At 52.9% G+C, this 21,736-nt stretch overlaps 1 protein-coding gene across 10 annotated transcripts in view; it reads right to left on the bottom strand.

The window, feature by feature from the left end:
* ZFYVE28 (zinc finger FYVE-type containing 28) overlaps nucleotides 1–21,736 on the bottom strand; it is a 105,589-nt gene that overhangs the window by 12,809 nt on the left and 71,044 nt on the right. For 3 of the 10 annotated variants that reach the window (XM_082727070.1, XM_082727068.1, XM_082727071.1), the window contains exons 7-9: nucleotides 19,365–19,466; nucleotides 11,686–12,960; nucleotides 2,740–2,772 (exon numbers count right to left, since the gene is read on the bottom strand). In XM_082727070.1, the coding sequence (XP_082583196.1) occupies nucleotides 2,740–2,772; nucleotides 11,686–12,960; nucleotides 19,365–19,466 (1,410 nt within the window). Of the gene's footprint in view, nucleotides 1–2,739; nucleotides 2,773–8,044; nucleotides 9,492–9,590; nucleotides 9,703–9,789; nucleotides 10,704–11,685; nucleotides 12,961–19,364; nucleotides 19,467–21,736 lie in introns of those variants that run through there. The other 7 variants (XR_014310718.1, XR_014310719.1, XM_082727073.1 and 4 more) reach the window with 7 other exon arrangements.

Raw genomic sequence — 21,736 nt, 5'->3', positions numbered from 1 at the left:
GGTAAGTCTTCTACCTCCTCTGCCTCAAGAGCTGGGGCCCAGGGCATAGTCTTGCTCCCCTCAGCATCCTGGGGCCCTGCCAGTGGGGAGGGGGGTCCCCACCCACTGAATCTCCTATGGGGGGCTTGAGTGCAGAGGTGTGTGTGTGTGTGTGTGTGTGTGTGTGCATGTGTGTGTGTGTGAATGTGCTCTAGCGAGTCTGAATGTGCCTATGTGAGAGCAAGAACATCTGTGCGTGCACGTGCATGTCCCTGAGAACGCATGTGCATGTGTGTGAGCACACAGTCAGGACGGGCACAGTGCCCACCCCAGGTCACGATGTCGAGACCAAACCCTCCTCCAAAGTTACCCAGCAGGGACAGAGGGACAGGACTGAGGGTCGACTGTGACCAGCAGCCACCTCACACACGCCGCACAACCTCCCTGCCCCAAGCTGCCTTCTGGCATCTCCTGTGAGGTCACACACTATGGCCCAGCCAGCCATGCCCCGCTGTGCCCCCGTCATGACTGGCCATGACCCCACTGGCAGCCAGGCCTGACTCCACTTGCCCTTCAAACCTACCTCGAGAACCAGTCACTCTGCAGCCTCGTTTTTTTCAAAAGATGTCAGTTATTTGTCTGTTATCTGTGCATTCCTTTAACAATGAATCCTGTTATGTTTTACTCTTATGTGAAAAGGTTTAAAACTGAGATGCCAGGTATGTGCACGTTTAAGAGAGACCCTTGTGCAGGGAGACACTGCAGTCCACCAGGCTGAAGCCCACCTGCTTCCCCGTCCTGGTTCCAGGGTTACTGCTCCCTCCCTGCCAGTTCTGGGGAGGAGTGAGGCTGTCCGACACCACTGGGAAGGGGTCTGGTCCGCCCTGGCCAGGGTGAGGGCCAGGACTCAGACATGGGCCCTTGGGGACAGGGGCAGACCACCACAGCCATAGGGGGTGCACGATCTGGGATCAGGTTTCCTGGAAATATCTTCTGGTCATCACTATGGATGATATCCATCAAGAAGGACACAGGAGTTCAAGTGTCCCACAACACTTGTGGGGGACAGCCAGGAAGCCTTGGTGAATCCCTCATCACTAAAGGATGCTCTGCAGAGCCCCGAGGACTGAAGAACTTTAAGGGACGAGTGGTTTCCCCAAACAGGGAGGACACACAATAGACCCACTGCCCAGTGCCCCTGGCCCTCGCTGAGCCCTCTTAGCCCAACAACTAACAGACAGGGTGGCCGTGGCCAGAGTGGTGTGCCTGTGTCCCTCAGAGTCACTTCCCTAGACACAGACCCCCCACCCAGGCCAGTCTTCCTAGAGTCCAGAGGGATGGAGAGCCTGGCAACATGCAGGTCCATCGTGCCTGGAGTCACCCCAAGCCTGCTGGGACCCAAAGAAGGTCTGTGAAACAGGGTGCATATCCTCCTCCCATGCTGGGGAGCACTTGATGCCTTGCTGCCTCCCACGTTGCCATGGAGACTCTCTGTTTCTTCCACAGCTGCCCTGGTGGGTCCCATGTGTCCCCAGACACTGGCACACCATCATGTCCAGCTTTGTCCACTTGTGAGACGACAGCTCTGTCCCTGACAGCTCCTAGGAGACACCTCCCAAAGCTGGGGCTGCAGGGCATCAGGAGGAGCTGCAGAGTCTGGCTGGGTGGCCCCCATAGCCATGAATATCCACATGGCACACACAGGCTGGGATGGGGGCATGGGCCCTGCTACAGGGGACCAGCTCTGGCTGTGCCTGAGAGTTGGGCTGGACAGCTGCCACACCACGCTGAGGAGCAGGGGCCAGAAGAGGTCCCTGGCAGGGGCAGAAGTCTGAAGGACAGAGCCCAGGATGTGGGAGATTGGACGTGAGCCCCGCTGTCCCCTTCCAAATCTCAGGGTATCCTGCTGTGACCGGCTGCCTTCCAACTCTTGGCAACCCCTCATTTTCACTCAAGCTAGGGCAGGTATGCTTCCCCTAGCCAAGGACCCCGAGTCACACCCTACAGCCTAAGGGAGGTGGTGTGGGAGCCAGGAGGATGGACTACATCACAGACCTGAGACTCGAGGCTGAACTCTGGGGATAGGCCCAGGGTTCTGTAGTTGGCCCCCAAACAGAGTCAGACAAATGAGAAGGACTTCCCCCTGCTGAGGGGCTCTGAGCGCCTGTTTCAAATCTGTGAAACAAGGATGGCAAGGACATGCAGCCGTGGCGCCTGACAGGCCACTGGGCAAAGCACCCCATGAGTTTCATCCAAGGCACACAGTGACATAGCGTAGCAGGGATGGGAGGAATGGCATCACACAGGGAGGGGATGGTGACCCAAAGAGCAAGCAAGGACCAGAGGCAGGAGAGTGCGGAGATCACCTAGAAAACTGACACTGGTCGGGGTGCAAGGAGCCAGCCACGGGGCAGGGTTTGGGGCAGTTGGCCTGGACTCCAGAGACCAGGAGCAGAGGGACCCCTCACCCCAACACCCAGCTATCTGGCATCAGCCTGTCTGAGGGGGAAGTCAAGAGGACAGAGCAGGGACCCAGGATTACGTGAATAAGCTCCTCCACTCACCAAACAAGAAATGGGTAGTTGAACAAATCTATGTCTAGTGAAGAAACTGAAACAAGAGTTTAAAACCTTCCCATGAAAACTCTAGGCCCAGATGGCTTCACTGGTGAATTCTAACTAATATTCAAGGCAAAAATAGTACCCATTCTCTACATACTTTTCTGGAAAATTGAAAAAGTGGGACTGCTCCTCAACTCACCCCAGGATCTCAGCTTTGCTCTGATACCCAATCCTGAAAAAGACATCAAGAGAAAAGAAAACTGCTGTCGGACATTCCTCACCACCAGATGCAAAATTCTTAACAAAATTTTAGTAAATCAAAGCCAACAGCACATAAAAAGGATAATACCTAGTGACCAAGTAAAGTTCCCAGGAATGTTAGGTTAACAAATCTGAATATCCATCGATGCCATTTATCACATTAGCAGGCTAAAAGATAATGATATGATCACAAAAGATGGAGAAAAAGCATTTCAGAAAAGCCATCTATTCTCAGCAAACTGGGGATAAAGGAGAATTTCCTGAACCTGATTAAGAGCACTATGAAAATCCTACAGCCAACAGTAGATAGTAAATGCTTTCCTTCTGAGATCAAGAATAAGGCAAAAACATCCTGTGTCAACATTTCTAGTCAACATTGTATTAGAGGTCCTTGCTAGGGCAAACATGCAAGAAAAAGAAGTAAACCACATCCAATGGAAAAGGAGACATAAAATTGGCTTTTTTCACAGGTGACAGCATCATCCATAGGAAGTCTGATGAATCTTTGTAAGAACCTTTATAAGTAATGAAGGGAGTTCCGCAAAGTCACAAGAGACAACACTGGTATACAGCCCTCAGATACAGCTCCCTATATTAGCCATCAAAACTGGAAATCAAAATTATAAGACAATATCATTTATGATAGCATCAAAAATGTAAAATACTTAGAAATTAATCTGACCTGACAAAAGATGGGCATGACTTCTACAATAAAAACTGTGAGACTTTGCTGAGAAAATTAAAAACCTAACCAAAAGGAGGGGTGTACTACGTTCATGAGTTGGAAGACTTGATATTATTAAGGGGTTAATTCTTCCCAAGTTGATCTGTAGATTCAACAAAATTCCAAAGACCTAGTAGGCTTTGTTTTTGGTTTTGCTTTTGTTTTTCATATAAATTGACAACTTGATTCTAAAATTCACATAAAATACAGAGAACACAGAAAAAGCAAAACAAACTTTGAAAAAGAAGTTGTAGATTTATACTACCTGATTTTAAGGCTCATTATAAGGCTACCATAATCAAGACAGTGTGGTATTGGGGTCCCTGCAGACAGATCAACGAGACAGACTAGTGAGTCCAGAAATAAAGCCACATGCATGTGGCTGACTGATCTGAGGAAGAGAAATTCAGTAGAGAAGGGATGGGCTTTTTCAACAAATGGTGCTGAAACAATTGGTTTCCCTTATGCAAAACAAAATAAAACTTTGATCCGTACCTCACATCATATACAAAGGTAGCCCGAAATGGATTACAGACCTAAATGTAAAACAAAAAATATAAGGCTTCTAGAAGAGAAACCTCTGTCATTTGGGGTTATAAAAATAATTCTTAGCTATATCAGCAAAATTGCAATCCATGAAAGAAGGAAGTTGACAAACTGTGGACTTCATAAAAATTAAGGACTTCTATTCTTCAAAAGACACTCAGAATGAGAAGACAATCCACAGACTGGGAGAAAATATTTGCAAATTATATCTGATAAAGTACCCCCAAATGAATGAGGAACTCTCAAAACTCAAGGAAACAACCAAATGAAAGAAACAGCAAAAAATCTGAATAGAGTAGATGTTTGACCAAAGAAGGCAGGCTGATGGCAAACGAGCACATGAAAAGACACTCAGTGTCACTAGTCCTCAAGGGCGTGCCGACTGGAACCGCAGTGGACACTACTTCACACCGTCGGAACAGCCCGGCTTAGAACACCTGGTACCTTGACCTTTGCTGGACGTAGGGCCTGGGGAACATCTCCCTTCTCCCATGCCTTCCATTCAGGTCTCAGAAATGTCCCTGCCCCAGGGAGGCCTCCCCTGATTGCTCCAACTGCAGGAGCTGCCTTAGACTCCACCTGTCACTCTCCATCTTATGCAGGCACCAGTGGAAGGACAGGTGGGGCCGGTGGAGGAAAGAGAGGGAGGGGCCCAGTCGTGTGCTGACGATGGTGAGAGAGAGCAGTAGGCAGAGAGAGCATTAGGGTGAGAGGACTTAAGAAGTGTGGGGTGCAGGGAAGCAGCCAGCCTGGAGGAAGGAGCTCTCTGGAATGAGGGGGGCCTTTTAAGGTCATGCTGGGTGGGTCACCAGGGGGCAGAGGCCAGGACGGAGCTGTCCTGGGTGCCCACTCACCAGGTAGTCACGGCCACCCCTCAGCCAGGCCAGCTCCACCCCTGGCTGGGAGTTTGTAATAAGGACCCTAACACCAGGGAGGTCCGTCAACAAGAAGGGCAGCACCCTTCCCAGGACCCCTGCTCAAATGCTTACCGTGTGCGGGACTACCCCGTGGCATTATAGGGTTGTAGTGGGCCTGTGGGGTTCTAACGATCTGGGCCTTAGTCACTGTGCTTGCTGCAGCGTGCATGGGGGGTGCCTGTGAGGGGCTCAGGTGAGAGCCCGGCCCTGACTTGCCCTCTGACCGCATGCCTGCGCTCAGCTCCCGGCCTGCCCAAGGTCGGCCGTGCACTTGCTAACAGTCATCACGCCTCATCTGCTTTTCAAGAGTCAAATTAATTCCAAGTCCTTCTCTATTTTTAACCTGCTCAATCATTCTTGTTTTTCTTTCCAGGGACCAGACGTGGTGGGAGAGCTCGGAGTTCTTTGCACAGCAGAGGAGACACTTGCCCCAGGGACCAAGGGCTGCAGCAGCATGGCCCACACCCAGCAGGCCGGCCCCAGAACAGCTCTGGGCAATGATGGGTGTGTCCCGATGGGGTGGACACAAGCCCAGGGCCCCACAGCTGCCAGAGAGAGGTTGGGGTAGTTCTGCCCCCAATCACGCCATCCTGGAGCTGCTCTTCTGCCAAGCCCCCAGGAAGAACCAGCCACGCGGCAGGCGGGCCTGGCTGGGAAACCGCTCCTCCGCATCTCAGGTCATTGAGTGGTCAACTGGCCCAGCCAGCACAGTCCTTCTGCTCCCATGCCTGACCCACACCCCCTTCCCTTTGAAGGTGCTGGCTCAGGACTCGATCCCCGGGGCAGCTCCAACCAGCCCCACCACCAGCACCAGTTGAGGCTATGGATCATACACTGGGAAGGGAGTAACGCCCTGCCGGGTTTTGGTGGCCAGAAGATACCAGGGGCAGGGCTGATCCCAGCACAGAGGAGCTGACCTGAATCCATCTGCTAGAGGGAAAGCTGTCGGGGGGAGGCATGCACATGGCACATCAGAAGAGCCACTTCTGGGGAAGTTTTCCACGTGATGGAGGCCTTGCCTCTGGGGAAGATTTCCATTTGATAGAGGCCTCCCCACTCACCACATGCTTCTGGAGGAAGCTCGTTCTGTGCAGCCACATGCCGCCCTTCCCTGGGCTGGCCATGGAGGCAGGGCCAGGGTCCATGGGGTCTCAGACAGCGATGTCAAATGGTTCCTTCCTTCTGGGGAGGTGGGTCACTGGGGCCCAGGGGGCTCCAGGAAACACAGGATGCCAGCTGGGGGCTGGACCCTGGGAATCCCCAGGGCCCAACACCCCTGAACCTGGGTCCCAACCCCGGCAACAGACAGAGGAGCTCAGTGGGGGTGGGGGGGTCCATGACAGAGCCACAGTACAGAGAAAGGCAAGGCATCAACTGGAAAAGGAGCCAGGGGAGACTCAAGATCAGGCAGAGGTGGGGCTGGAGGCCGGAGTTGTCCACAGCCCATCAGCTTGGGACAGTCCCTCCAAGGGCTGCAAGTCACCCTGCCAGTGGTCACGCCACCCGTGCAGAGTGGGAACAAGGCTGGAAACAGTGAAATCCAGTGATGCAATGGGGAGGGAAAGCCAAGACTCGAACAGCAAGACAGCAAGGAACAGTAACACCCGTGAGCCACGCACCGAGGAAATAATGGGTGAGAAACAGGGAGTAATGAAGATGATTAACAAGGAAAACGCAATGTAACAACCAGGAGCAACATTCCGTGGCTTCTCAGCTACTCCCCCAGACCCACCTGAGCTGGTGACCATTGTTGGCCCATTTTGTGGCCCACAAAACAGAGGCTCAGGGAGGCTGAGGTCAAGCATCCAGCCACAGGTGCCCTCCCTCCCTTGCACACAGCCTCCCACTGCCTCTGTAGGTGCGGGGAAGTGGGGCCTCTGACACCCAGACAGGTGAGGGGTACAACAGGGGAGGCGTGTCAGCTGTTCCCCTCTGCAGGGATGGAACACTGGGTCAGAGCATACATCGCCTGTTGAGGACAGAGGCTCAGAAGCCTGTGCTGAGGACAGCCCTCCCAGATTCTTAACATTCGACCCCAAATGACAGCCGGGGAGGCCCACCAGCTGCATGAGGGAGATGCAGGGGGACCGCCAGCCAGATTCGCGAATGCAGCTGGAGACCGAATCCTGCAGAGCAGGCCTCCACGTGGGACAGGGGAGCAACCCTGCCTGAGCGTCAGGATGGCCATCAGCCCTGATAGTCACGCTCTCTCCAGTGCTCAGAGATGGTCTTGGAAAGCAGGACCCCTGGACCTCTGAAACTGGGTCAGAGTTAGCGGTGGAATGAAGCAAGCCACAGGGCAGGAGCCAAAGAGGAGACAATGCCTTGGCCTGGGGGCAAGGAGGGTTGGGAGGTGCACAACCAGCCAGAGAAAATATGCAAAGCAAGAACCACAAGGCTTCTCTGGAATTTTCATAAATATAACTTCTATATAAGGCTTCTATAAATCAAAGGACATCAACACATGGAATCGGTGGGCAAGGAGCACGTGGGGTAAATCTGTCCCCAGCAGACACACCAGACAGAAGGAATGCTTTCAAATCAGTAAACAAGTCATGGAAACCCAGCTGGAAAACAGGAGCAGTCGCTTCACACACGGATAAGGAAGAAGCACGGGGGGGGGGGGGGGGGGTACCAACTGTCAAAGGAAAGCCAACTACCACACCCAGGGATTCGTGTTTCACTCTCAAGTCTCAACGAGGGGTGGGGGGCACCCGCTGAGACAAATTGGTACATCGGCACATGTCTGGAGCGCAATCTGATCATATGTGGCGGCAAGGGGCAGGAAGACGCCACAGACTTACTACGCCTTTGGAGTGGTGACCCTACCAAGAATCTACTCTGAAGACTTAACCCCAGGGGCAAACACAGATCCCTAAGGCAGAGGGGCCATAGGGCCAGCTCAACACAGAAAGACATACAGATGTGGGAAAACATAGAATAAACTAGGTATGTCCTTATGTCCTTAGGATATAGTAGAATTCAACGGAAATAGTGTTTTTCAAGCACTTTCCAGAGAAATGATCATAATGTCGTGAAAAAACTAAAACTGCTCATAGAATTCGGGGTAATTTTTATTTCCTTTTGTTTTTCTTCTTATGTTTTTCAAAGTCTCTACAATGAATGGGGCCATGTTTATTATAAGAAAAAGCGAGCCTGTGGAATTTTTTAAAGAAGCAACAGGATGGAGACGCTCTAGTCAAATGTCCTAGGAAAGAGCAAAAACAGATTTGAGGCAGGCTGAGCTTCCGTGCTGTAGACAAGTGGCTTATTCAGGCTTCAAGAGCATGGAAGATTCTGGAACAGTGAGTTAAATCTAGACAGGGAACAATAAGCTCTTGAAAAATGCTAACTTTCCCTTTAAAAAGATCTTAAGTTTTCCTGAAAATGTAGGAGAAAAGCCAATAAAAGAGCTGAGGGATGCATGGTTCCAGAACATTCTGCCAAGGACTCTGTTGGGGGCCATGACCCAGCACCCTGGAAATGGCACTGATGGCACTGATGGAATTGGCCCATGTTGTAGGGCCTGGGGGAACACCCCAGAAGACACTTCTCTGGCACAGCCCCCAGTGCCCCGTCCTTCTATCGGGCTTCTGCTTCACCATGGAATTTGCTCCCTGTGTCCTCAGGGAGATGCAGCTCCATGTGCTTCCTGCCTGGGCCAGCTCTGTGTCGCTCGCAGAGGAGTAAGGCTGCCCCTGAGTGACCTCCTGGCCAGACCGCGGGGCTGGGAGCTCGCAAGCCTAGCACCATGCCTGGTGCTCCCTCCTCTGGCCACTTGCCAGTCCCTGGGACTGCACAGCCCCTGCGGGCCAGCAGACAGGCAGGGAGCTACAGGCCAGCTGCCTCTCCAGGACACTGGCCTCCCTGTCTGCAGAACGGGAGGAATGAGCCCCTGTCCCTGCACTTGAGCCCTGTGGTCTCCATCGTGAAGCCTCTAGACATCGTGAGGGGAGCAGCACCCCAGACATCCAGGAATCTCTATGCTGGAATCTTGGCAAACTTTCCGCCTGCGGGAGACTGGTCTTTTGTGTCTGTCCATGTTAAGGGTCTCCCTGCTCTGTCACGCCTGCACTAGCGTTAGATCACACTCCATGAGGTCAGCCTGTGACCCGAGGGAGTGATGATCCTAATGTGTTTGCAGCTGGCAGACCATGGACACCACGTGCTAACACCTGGCTGACCCGGTTCTCGCTGCCCTTGGCGTGGGATGGGGGGCCACCGCTGTCCGAAGTCTTGGCCCAGACGCATGGCTGTCCTAATCACCAGCCACCTGCCACGTTTCTCCCTCCTCAGGCCCTCTGCACCTTCTGGAAGCTCCCCAGGAAGGTGGCGCTGTCTCAAGGCCACAGTAGGCCTTCCCTTTCCTTTCCTCAGCTCAGCTTCAATGTTTGAGCAAAGCTGGATAGGGCCCGGGAAGTCATCTTCGTGATGCAAACGAGCAGTGTCCACCGTGGGAAATGCTGGGAGAGCAGGAGACAGAGTAGGTGTCCACCATCTGGACTGGAGAAGGGAGGCAGGTCAAAAACTGAAAAAGCAACATACCTGTCGAAGAATTTCTGATGATTTCCTATCATCCTTGCTGAAGAATGATTCACTTACCAATAATCAACTCTGCAGAGGATTCCAAGGAAGAAAGCCATCCAGCAGCTTGTGACAATAGTTCATTCCTCTGGACATGGCCGAGGAAGCTGGGCTTGCATCTCAAAAACAACTTTATCAGAAATAGAAGATGTTTGCACCGTCTGGAGCAGCAGAGTCTGGCACAACCCCATGGCCAGCAGCAAGACCTGCCTGAGGGCACACTGGCTCAGCCCCATGGGGGTCACGCGGCTGGACAGGACAGGGAGCCCACCTCCAAAAACTACGATGGCCCAGCCTCCAAGCTACAAGGCCAGGAGAGCAGGGCACATGAGAGTGTCTGCAGGGTGAGGCCCTGGGGGTGGGGGCGGGGAGAGAATGCACGTGTGTACATCTTTGCTTATATTTTTAAAATTGGAAGGGAAGCTGTAAAAAACTTAAAACCTGTTACCTTTAAGAAGAGCAAGGTGAAGAGATAAACTTCTCTGGATCTACCTTATTTTATAGATTTGATGGGAACCAAACAAATATCTGAGATAATTATACGATTAAATGTCAACAGCCATCTCTCTACATCTTGTGCTCAGTGGGGTCAAATGAGCACTCTGACACCGGTGGCATGGTCGCAGAGAGAGCGATGGTCTTGAGGCAGCTGAAAGCAACCCCGTGACTGTGCTTGCTGGAAGGACAAAGGGGCTGGCTGACCGGCTCTCGGCCAAAATGAGCAGCAAGGAGGTAGAGAACGGGGGCCCTGTGCACGTCCGGCTCTGAGAGATGACTGTAGGACCAGTGTATGACCCTCCGGGTCTCCCGCCCACACACCTAGAGGAAAGGAAACCTCTGAGCACACAGAGTGTGGACGCAGTTCTGCATGGCAACAGAAAAACACACAAATGACACCCGTGCACCGGTGGATGAACAGACAGATGGAAGGCAGTCTGTCTGTCCAACGGGACATTATCCAGCCACAGAGAGGAAAGAAGCGCCGTGGACGATTGCTTCGACACTGATGAGCCTTGGAAGCCTCACGCTCATGGAACAGACAGGTGTGCGGTTTACATAGCGTGGGGTTCTGCGTATGGGAAGCATCCAAAAGAGGCAAGTCCGTGGTGACAGAGAGGAAGTTAGTGGTCACTAGGGGCAAAGGAGGGGTGGGGAGCAATGGCAGACCCCACGCAGAGCTGCACGGGGCACGTGGGCATCTGTCACACGCTGCCAGAGGATCGTAGCCACAGGGGCTGTGTACGGCCTAAACCTTCTCCCCACCCTCCCACCTCCGGCCAGCAGACCCAGCAGGCAAGGCCCCACTGAGGGGACAAGGCTGGGGGCTGTGACCATGTAATAGTCGGGGTGACCCAGTGCCCCCTTTCCCAGTGCAGAGCCTGCAGTAGGCACACGGTAGTCATGAGGGAATGTTCACTGAATCTGCTTCACCGGGAAAGGTCCAGGGTGTGGGGAGCAAGGGAAGGGAGAGTGGCCTTGAGGCAAAAGAGGTGGGTGGATACCAGGGCCCTGCAGACTGCCCCCCACCCCTGGCCCACCCTTCCTGGTTCCCTGCCTCGGGAGGAGCACACAGGAGCTCCCCTGGGGAGAAGAGGGGAGGGGGCAGGAAGACAGAGTCCTGGAGGCACTGTGGGAGAACATAAGAGGGCGGACCCAGGATCCCAGCACAGCCCTCAGGGTTCCATGCCCACTGCTGGGCACCCGCTGGTCTAACTTGTAACCTCAGGTGAGGTGGGTAGCCACGCGGGCAGGTGGGCACTCGCCGAGGCCCCCACAGTAAGTGATGTGGAAAGCAACCTCAGAGGTGGCCGCCGCCCAGTCCCCGGACAGATGAGGATGACCTGGGGCCGGGATGGGCCCCGGCAGTCCAAGGGGGTGGCCAAAGAGCTTGGCACTGGGCCCACATCACCTGAAAGGTGCCTGTAACATCAGAAGCAGGGTGGCCCGGGGCTCACTGGGGACATTTCTCTGTTGGACTAGGCGAGCAGGCTGCTACTGGCTGCTTGACTCCCACATTGGCCTCCCCCAACCTGAGAGCCCTGCAGGCAACACCTCAGGAACGAGCCCTGGATACCAGGAGAAGAGCCTGGGCATGGCTAGAGCCAGCTCTTACCTGGAGTCCGACAGGCGCTGAGGCTCCTCCTCGGCCACCTCTCCCTGCTGATTTTCCACCCTGGCCTTCGACGGCTGCCCTGAGTTTGGCGGTCCAGCCTGAGGCTCCCTTTTTGGACTGGCACCATTGGCCGCTCCAGGTGACCTGTCCACTGTGTCCAGCAGAGGCCCCGAGGTGTGTGTCAGGCACTTGGAAGTAGAGGCATCCTCTGAGGGCAATGCCTCCGGCACAGGCCGGGCCTCCTCCCATCTCTCAGCAGAGCCCTTGGCGCTGGCCTTGGCAGAGCCCACGTAAGAGGCGCTAATGACGCTTCTGGGGCCACACTTGTCATGTAGACTCTGGGCGGCGCTGTCCTCCCTGCCGCCACCGCAGGCCCCGCAGCACACGCAGGAGTTAAGGAGGCAGCTGGTGGCCGCAGTACTGAGTTTGTGGGACCCACTGTGTGTCCCCTGGGCCACAGGCCCCGGCAGGGAGATGCCGTCTTCAGAGGCTTCCGGGGTGGTGACGGCAGAGCCCCCTGCAGGGGTTGACTTGGGATTGAAGATAACAGTAGCTGAGAGCTTCATGCCCCCGGTCCGGTGGGCAATCATCTCGGCCGTCTGCGCAGCGTCCCCACCCCCCTCCCAGCCATCCAGGTGCGGCTGCGCATCCAGGCAGCTGCAGGAGTTAGGACCCAGTGCCCACATCTTGTCATGAGGGACGTCGTTGTTATTGCTCATGTCCCCCTCTTCTGCCTTGGAGGGACCGCTACCTCTGGCCTCTGTGTGCCCTCCGCCTGGCCCTCTCTCCTGGGGGTCAGCGTGGGCACTGCCTGCCCACCCAGATGGGCCTCCTGGGGCCTCGGCAGCCCCCTCCACGTCATCCATGAAAAATACCCTTCCTTCTTCCTCGTCGCTGCCCGGCCGTAGCCGAGCACTGCCTGGGGATGCCTCCCCACGGGGGCTACCCTCCACCCCTGGCCGGTGTGCGGGGGACTGGCAGGCACTGGGCGGGGAGAGGAGGGATGACATCTCATCCCCTGCCCTATGGACCATGCGGTCGAGCTGCTCTAGCTCCTGGCTGTCATACTGCATGGAACAGGCCAGCTCTGCCTCCGGGGTCTTGGCCTTGGCTGAGAGCAGCTCCTCCGTGGGGAGGGGTGAGTGGGGAAAGGCGGGTGTCAGGGCGGGGGGTACCGGGGTGTCTGCCCGGATGGGGAATTCCACGTCCTGGGAAATGCAGAGGTTCCTTTCCAGTGTGTGAAGCTCGTCCTCTGTCAGGGTCTGCAGCAAGTCCCTACAAGGGTCAAGACAAAAACCACAGGTAAGGATCCCAAAGGCCACAGCAGCCCCCTGGCCGACAGCAGATGGACACAGCACCCTTGATGTCTGCATCAGCAGAGAAGCAACAAGGGATCAGCCCCTGGCAGTGAAGCACACAGGGCACATACTTCCTGCACTAGGAAACGTGGCACAATTCTACAGGGATCCTCCCCAGCTGCAGGTCAGACCACGGCTGTGGGGAAGGATGACTGCCTTCCCTCGAGGCGTCTTTCTCAAAAGTGAGGCTCTGAAAACTCTTGTGGAAAACAAGGCTGCCCTGATTCTTAGGGACCTGATCATCACGTTAAGAAAACCTTCTATGGGGCACCTCGGTAGCTCAGTAGGTTAAGCCTCTACCTTCAGCTCAGGTCATGGTCTCAGGGTCCTAGGATTGAGCCCCACATTGGGCTCTCTGCTCAGCAGGGAGCCTGCTCCCCACTCCCTGCCTGCCTCTGCTTACTTGTGATCTCTGTCAAATAAATAAAATCTTAAAAAAAGAAAAAGAAAACCTTCTAGGAGTGAAAACAAAATGCTGGTTCCCATTCTAGGCTCTCACTGTGCACATGTTCTCAAGCACCATCCCTGTGCCAGGTGGGGAGACAGGCAGGCATGGGTCAGGCATGTCTCGCCCTTGGAGGTTACACTGGAAGAGTCACTGTTTCTGTGAATGATGACTGCCTCACAACTACAGCAACTACAACAAAGAAAAATGCCTACCAGCAGGAGGCTTAACCCAGGAAGGTTTCCTGGAGGAAGGGGCACCAAACCAACGACCTGAAGAAGTTAATGTGGCAACGCCTGGGATGGATCTCAAGCAGGTCTACGTGGATGTGCCATGCTCTTGGCCAGTGCAGGTCTGAGTCCAGGCTAAAGAGCCCCGTGCAGTCTCAGAAACACCAGAAAAATGTACTTCCCAGAAACGCACAGCTTGCGACTCTTCATAAACTGAGCATGCCCATGCGGGCAGCACCTTGATCCAACCGTGGACTGTGAACCAGGCTCACAGGCCCTCACGTGCCCTCCCACTCACCCGTCTGCCATCACCAGCATCCTGACTTCCAAAGACTGAGACAGTAGCCCTGCATAAATGGGGACGTGCCATCCACACTCTCTAGAGGCAGGCATGGTTTGGCAACACCATGTCTGTATGAAGCACCAGAGGAAATGCAGGAGGCCCAGTTTAATAGGAGTTTCTAATCAACAAGTACTTCTTAAGCATATGAATATTTTTTAGAATAGGAATGCCCCAAATGGGGAGTATGTGGGATATTCTTGCACTCAGAAACTGTTTATCTGAAATTCAAATTCAATAGAAGTTTCTACTGGTTTTGTCTTGTTGGATCTGGTAATGTAGGGTTGGTCAGGGTTGGTCAGGTTCAGTGTCCTGGATGGTTTGGTCTCATGGGTAGGAATCAGTTCCACACCTGTTGGGCTCTGGATGCTCCAGCCACCCTCTCTGAGTGCCTCCCTGAGAAACCTGTAGGCGACTGGGAGGGGGTGCGCCCAGGGAACATGGGTGCGCCCTGCTGCAGCATGGGCTCAGAGGGGGTGCGTCCAGGGAACACGCCTGCGCCCTGATGCGGGGCTCCCGCTGCGCTCTCCAGACTTCTGCTCGTGGCTCTGTGGTCCGTTCGCTGGCACCGCCAGACACTCCTGGGGTTTTCCACTTTAAACTGCTCAGCCTGCTGACTGATGAAGGGCAGAGCGGCTTACAGGCTTGGCAGCCCTCCTCAGTGCCCTCTGTGAAGCCTTTTCAGATCTTCTGCCCGTTTTTATTTGGGTTATTTCTGTTGTTCTTACAGATCGACAGGAGTTCTTTATGTTTTGTATTTGAGTTCTTTGTTGGACATGTTCTCCAACTCTCGGGCTTTACGCCTTCATTCTTGTAACAGTACCTGCGGAACAACTGAAGTTTTAATTTCAATGAAGTTCAATAAATCACATATTCCTTTATGTTTAGTGCTTTTTTGTCCTGTTTAAGCAATCTGCTACTCCAAGTTCATAAAGATGTTCCTGTTGTTTTCCTCGGAAATCATTGTTTTTACTTCCCACGTGCAATTTATCCGGAGTTGACTCTTGTGGGTGATTGTGGTAAGGATCCAGACCTGTTTTTCCTCATGTGGATATCTGCTGACTCCGCCCATTTATTGGAAAACAGCAACCACCCCCCCACTGCCGGGCTGTGTCTCCTTTGTCTTCAATCAGGGAGGCCCAGATGTGTTGGTCTGTTTCTAAGCTCCATTCTGTTGACACTCCTGGCCCTGCACGACTATCTACAGCAGAAATGCACATGTGTTCACAAGCATGGTCACACCAGGGTCATTTATGGAAAGAATCAAAGCCCAGCATGTAGAATGTGTAAATAATGCTCTTTCTCTCTAGCGATCTTCTTTCTGGCTAGTTTTGGTCCCTTGCACTTCCACATGAATTTCAGAATTAGTTTGTGAATTTTTACCAAAAGAGACAAAAACCTCGTAAGATTCTGATTGAGACCGCACTAAATTCATAGATGGATTGGAAGATAACGGACACCTTTGCAATGTTAAGTTCTCCACTCCTTGACTTGGAATCGCTCTCTCTTTACGTCTTTAACATTTCATGCCAGTAACCTCTTGTGACTTTCAACAGAGGCCTTAGACAACTGCAGATAGATGCTGAAGCAGCTGATATTTACTGACATTATTGCAGGTAATATTTAAATTTTTTACTGTGCTAAAACAGCTATGATGTGAAATTTATCATCTTAGCCATTTTGAGGGACGACTCAGTGATATTCACATCCTAGCACCACCATCACCAACATCTACTCCTAGAACACATTCATCTTATAAACCTGAACTCTGTCCCCACAAACACTAACAGCACGCTCCCCACCCCCAGCCCGACACCCACCACCCGCTACCTGTCTCCACAATTCTGACTAGTTCAGGTCCCTTGTGGAGTTGGAATCTCACATAATTTGTCTTTCTGTGGCTGGTCTATTTCACCAAGCATGTCCTTGGGGTTCATCCGTGTGGTGGCAGGAGTCAGGAGTTCCTTCCTTTTTAGGGTGAATAACATTCCATTGTGTGATGGGCCACATTTGGCTTCTCCACTCATCTACCAGTAGACACCTGGTTCGCTTCCATGCCTTAGCTGTTGTGAATAATGCTTCTTGGAACACAGCTAGACACATGTCTCTTTGAGACACTACTTCAAGCTCTTTTTAGAATATACCCAGGCGTGGAATGGCTGGATCATCTGACAATTCTATTTTTCATTTTTTGAGGGACCTCCACAATGTTTTTCCATGGCATTCGCACCATTTTGCACTCCCACCAATGAGGCACAGGATTCTAATTCTCCACATTCTTGCCAACACATGGCCTCTGTTGTTGTTGTTGATTGTTAGTTTTGGAAAGAGCCATCCTACTGGGTTGGAGGTACAATTTCATTGTGAGTTTGATCGGACAAGGAGTGATGAACAATTTTTCCAGAGCTTGCTGGCCACTCACACACTTTCTTGGGAGAAATGTCTCTTCAAATCCTTTGCTCTTTTGAACCAGGTTGTTTGGCTTTTCTTGGTGAATTTTAGAGGTTCTCTATAGATTCTGGATGTCGATCCTTTATCAGGTATAAGATGTGAGAATATTTTCTCCAACCTATGGGCTGCCTCTCTACTCTGTTGAGAGTGTCTCACGTTGTACAAAATTTAAAAACTTTCAAGTCTAATTTGTCTATTTTTTCCTCTTGTCGCCTGTGCCTTTGGTGTCCTGTCCAAGAAATAATTTCCAAAACACAACATGAGGGGTGCTTTGGTGGCTCAGTGGGTTAAGCCTCTGCCTTCAGCTTAGGTCATGGTCTCAGGGTCCTGGTATCGAGCCCCACATCAGGCTCTCTGCTCAGCGGGGAGCCTGCTTCCCCCCCACACCCCTCTGCCTGACTCTGCCTACTTGTGATCTCTGTGTCAAATAAATAAATAAAAATCTTTTAAAAAAATGCAATGTGATAGAGTACTTGTCCAAGATGGTCTTGTAGGAGTTCTATTGTCTCAGTTCTCACATTTCTGTCCTGGGTCCACTCTCTGTCATTTTTGTGTACGGTTTCCACTTCATGTGTGTGTGTATATATATCTCTCTCTCTCTTATCAGATTAAGGAAATCACCACTGATGTTTTCATCATAAAATAGGTATTGAATTTTTCAAATTCTTATGCTGCAATTTCAAAATGATTCAGTTTTTCTTCTTTTAAAAAATTAATGTAGCAAAACATTGCTTTTATTTCCAAATGCTAACGATGCTATGTGTCATCTGAACTCCACAAGACATGGTGGTGATCGTTCTGCACAAAGCACACTTCTTACCCACCCACACCGGCTCCTTCAGTCTCTCCTGCATTTCCACATTTGTATCTGGGCGTTTGCCTTTGCCTGAGGAACTCCGATTAGCTTTTCTCCGTGGGCAGGCCACTGCTGAATGCCTTCAGGTCTGCTTTTCAATAACTCACCATTTTGCCTTCATGCTGGGTGGATGTTTTCTTCCAGCCCTTGAAATAGCATCACTCCATTGCCTTTGGGCTCCCATTGTTCATTTCTCAGGAGACAGCTATCAATCTTACATTCTTTTCCCAGAAATATGTCCTTTTTCTCTGGCCGTTTAAGATTTGTTTCTCTGTTTTCAGCAGTTTTACTTTGATATACTAAGTCTGCTTCTATCTGTCTTCCTTGTAGTTCTTGAGCCTCCTGGGTCTGTGGGCAGAGATCTCTCTTCAGTTTTGGAAAATTCCTTCTTCTTCTTCTTCTTCTTCTTTTTTTAAGATTTGATTTTTTAAAGTGATCTCCACACCCAGCACTGGGCTCAAACTCAAGAGTGGCAGGCCCGCCCACCCAGACTGAGCCAGCTGGGTGCCCCTCTTTTCTTCCTTCTAATTCCAGTCACGTACGTCAGACCTCAGAGCATGTTGCACCTGTCTCTGATGCTCTGGACTGTTTCCCCTGCCCATGTCCCAGTGCCCAGTGTCCCCCATCTGGAACAAGCACCTATCACAGGACCCAGGCTGTGCCTCACCCACCCCTAGGGCCAGTGACTCTCCAAGGACCACCCTGTTGGGCCTTTCCCTGCCATCTTATTTTTTTTTTAAAGATTTTATTTATTTATTTGACAGAGAGAGATCACAAGTAGGCAGAGAGGCAGGCAGAGGGGTGGGGGAGGCAGGCTCCCTGCTGAGCAGAGTGCCTGTTGCAGGGCTTGATCCCAGGACCCTGGGATCATGACCTGAGCTTTAGGTTTAGAGGCTTTAACCCACTGAGCCACCCAGGCACCCCTCTCCCTCCCATCTTGATTCACAGCATGTTGGCTCTTGCAGGGGCCAAGGACAGCTGGGAGCAGGGGACTCTCCAGCTGTCTGCCTGAACTGGCACCAGGAAAGGGAAGCCAGCGCTGGCTGCCCTGGGCTAGGCTGTCCTGCTGGACCCAGGAAGTCCACATGGAAGTCCACAGGGTCATCAGTTCCACCAAAAGCACAGAAGGGAGCTTACAGAGACTGGGACCACGGTAAGAAAGACCTTGGAGTCTGAGGCCACTGGGCCAGAAGGAGTTCAGAGGACAAGGGCCCACAGCCTCCTGCTGTGCCATCTGTCTAGGGCCACCTGGGAGGGCTCCGGGCCAGTGGGAAATGAGGGTTTGTGGGGAGGCCCAAGATGGAGGAGGCTGGCTTGAGGCCTGTTGTTGCTGAAAGCCGAGGGGAGCCCCTTAGAGCAAAGGACAGTCATCCACAGCAGACACCTCCAGGCCACCAGGGCAGCACACAGGGGGCCGAGGACATCAATGCCACCTGGACCCATTGCCCGGGACTGCTGGGGGAGCCAGGACAAGTCACAGCAGGGGAGGAGCCCTGTGCTCAAGACTGCAGGGCACCTCTATACTGGTGGGAGCACCCACGAAAGCCCAAGCAAGCACCCGTCCCTGCATGGGCCCCAGCCGCAGCCCTGTCACCGCCCTCCCAGGGCTCACCCCTCCCCTGCAGTCTGTGTGGCCCTGGGGGGGCACCCGTGTCATCCCGTTTCCCAGCCTTTCCCTCTCGCACAGAGGGCCCAGGGCCAGAGCTTTCAGCATGGTGGCTGCAGTCATGTGACTGACAGTTTGTGCCCAAGGTCATGCTGTTACCCAAGCACAAAGAGCTGGGTTCTGAGGGGAGACAAGGGTGTATGTGGGTTTACACAGGGGCTTGAAACACTATGAACCAGTAACTACAGACGAAGACCAAGGCACACCTTTGCCTGGAGCAGAGAGGACCGGGAAGAACCCACCTGTCCTCACAGAAAGGAGGGCTGGGGCCCAACAGGGACGACAGCAACCCCCCCTATCCTCCCCCGCCCTCCCGGAGCAGCCGCTTCCCACCTTATTTTTCGCAGCAGCGTGTGGAAGGGCCGGAATAGCTCGGACATGTCTTCTGCCTTGCGGTCCAAGTTCAGAGGTCCATCTGCATAGACCACGAGGCCACTGCATTCAAGACAAAAGCCAGGATGAGGTGAGGCCCTGCAGCACCCCCAGGACAAGCCCAGACCACAGCCAGGGGCTCTGAGACCACACACACCTCACCTCTTGTGACTGAATATTAAATACATTTAGAAAAATGCACTGAAAATTGCCAGACTTGATCATCTTCTGAAGCTGATTAGGGGATGTTCACTTGAGGGATCATAAAATAATCATAAAAATTTATCTGTTCACATCCCTGCTGCAATCAAAAAAATCAGCATCAAGATTTGTTACTAAAACTAACTCCTTGGAAATGGAAACTTCAGTTTTGTGTTTAAATGTAACACACATGCAGAAGCTTTTGTGAATTAGTGGGGTGCCCCTACCACAGATGTGACGGGAAAGTGGAAAGTGAGAGCTGGGGCCCCTGCTACCCATGCACCCATAGCTCTGCACCAAGGCACACAGACACTTGAGCCTTGGGGGCTGGGCCCTGGCGGGGTCCCACAAGGGCCGGAGGAGCATCTCAGGGACCTTTGTCGCAAATAGGGTGGGACTTCTCCCAGACATGCCTCCAAGCTGTCCTCCCAGCCTCCCACTGGACTCCCAGAATCGGCCCTCACTCACCCGGCTCCACACTGAGTCCTTCCAACTCCCTGACCACAGCCTCTCCTGCCTCCCAGACCACACCAGCTGTGACAATGCAGTACCCCCCACTGCCAGCCCTGCCCACCTGGAACCCTGGGAGGTCCCCCACAGTGAGCTGTGTGCTTCGTGGCTCCCCTGACCTTTGCCCAGCCTATCCCCAAGCCCCCTTCCCCTTGTAGAGGTCTGGCTCCTGCTCCCTCACTCTTCAAGCCTGGAGACAGCCTTGTCACCCCCAGGAAGGACAGACCCTCTCTCCTCAGTCCCACAGCTGAGCCCCATGTGGCTCTGCTCAGATGCCCTTCCAGGAGGTCCCCATTCCACAGGCAGCACCTCATTTATTCCCTATGGCAATCTTGCCATGCACTGCCCAGCCCCAAGCATGCCCACCATCCTGTCCAGACCTGCTTCTCCTAGAGCAAGACCATCCTTGGAGGACCCTTCTGGGGGGTACCTCCTCCTGGGGCCCCAAGACCAGACAGCTCACATCGAGGGGCCACCCAGGGAATGAACCCCCCCCCCACACACACACACAGTGACTACTCCTTGCATCCTTGTCAGAGCACAGGGGAGGGACTCGCAGATTTGTTTGCATGAATGAAGAACTGCCCCCGTGTCTCTCTCTGCAAATGAACAGAATCTCATCGCTGCACTGGGGTCAGGTCATCACCACCCAACATGGAGTCCTCGTTGGCTCAGGAACGTGTCCAGTACAGGGAGAGAAATTGGTAAAACTGAATGGACTGTTTTCCCTTTAAAAGGTTAGATTTCACGTGCACAAAGGAAGATTCAAAAGTCACAGGAAAATCATGGGCTGTGCTACCTCCTCTGGCAGCTGGAGGGTTGGGGCTGCCAGGAGCAGCTGTGTCCTGGACATAGGTCTGGATGGAGAGCAGAGGACAACCTGGCCAGCCTTCCATTCCTTCCAGTATGTTTTATGGATCTGACACAAGCTGACAGTTCCAGTTAAATTAACAGTGTTTGGGGGACAACTTCCCAAGATAGAACCTTAACTTCATCGTTGAGTCAGTGTTCTCGGCACAAAGGCCGTGAAAAGGGGCCCTGCCCGGGCTTCCTGGCAATCTTGTCCTTCAGAAAGCAGCAAAGGGGGCAGGAAGGGAGCCTAACTCTGCTCCTGGGTCCCAGGGAGGACACTGGCTGCCCCATCAGTGCCCTGAGAACAAGGCCCGGGGCTGACTGGCTGGTCTGGAGACTCAGAAACAAAACCAGTACTTAGGGGGGCTCCCAGCACAGGACCATCCCAGGCCACAGAGGTCGGTGCTCCTGCCACTGCTGAGGAGGGCAAGGCAGCCCCCAGGGCTGAGCCTGGCAGAGATGGAGGGAGAAAGGGTTGCTGGGCACACTCAGAGTCAGGGATGGGTGGCTGGCTAGATTGGGCACCAGGCAGATGCCCAGCCTGAGAGGAAATCTGAGTCCCCACTCCCATTCTTCTAGTCACCTTTTCACTGTTTCATAATGTCCTTTAATGCACAAAAGTTTTTAATTTTGATGAAGTTCAATTTACCTATCTCTTCATTTGTCACTCGTGCTTTTTGTATCAAATCTAAGTATCTACTGCCAAGCCAGGGAATGTGAAGATTTACCTCCTGTACTAGTCAGAGTTATCCAGAGAAATAGAACAAATG

Source organism: Mustela nivalis (genome assembly GCF_964662115.1).
Source record: "Mustela nivalis genome assembly, chromosome: 4".
NCBI lineage: Eukaryota > Metazoa > Chordata > Mammalia > Carnivora > Mustelidae > Mustela > Mustela nivalis.
Note: the sequence above shows the minus strand (reverse complement) of the source record. Positions and strands in the feature narration are given on the sequence as shown.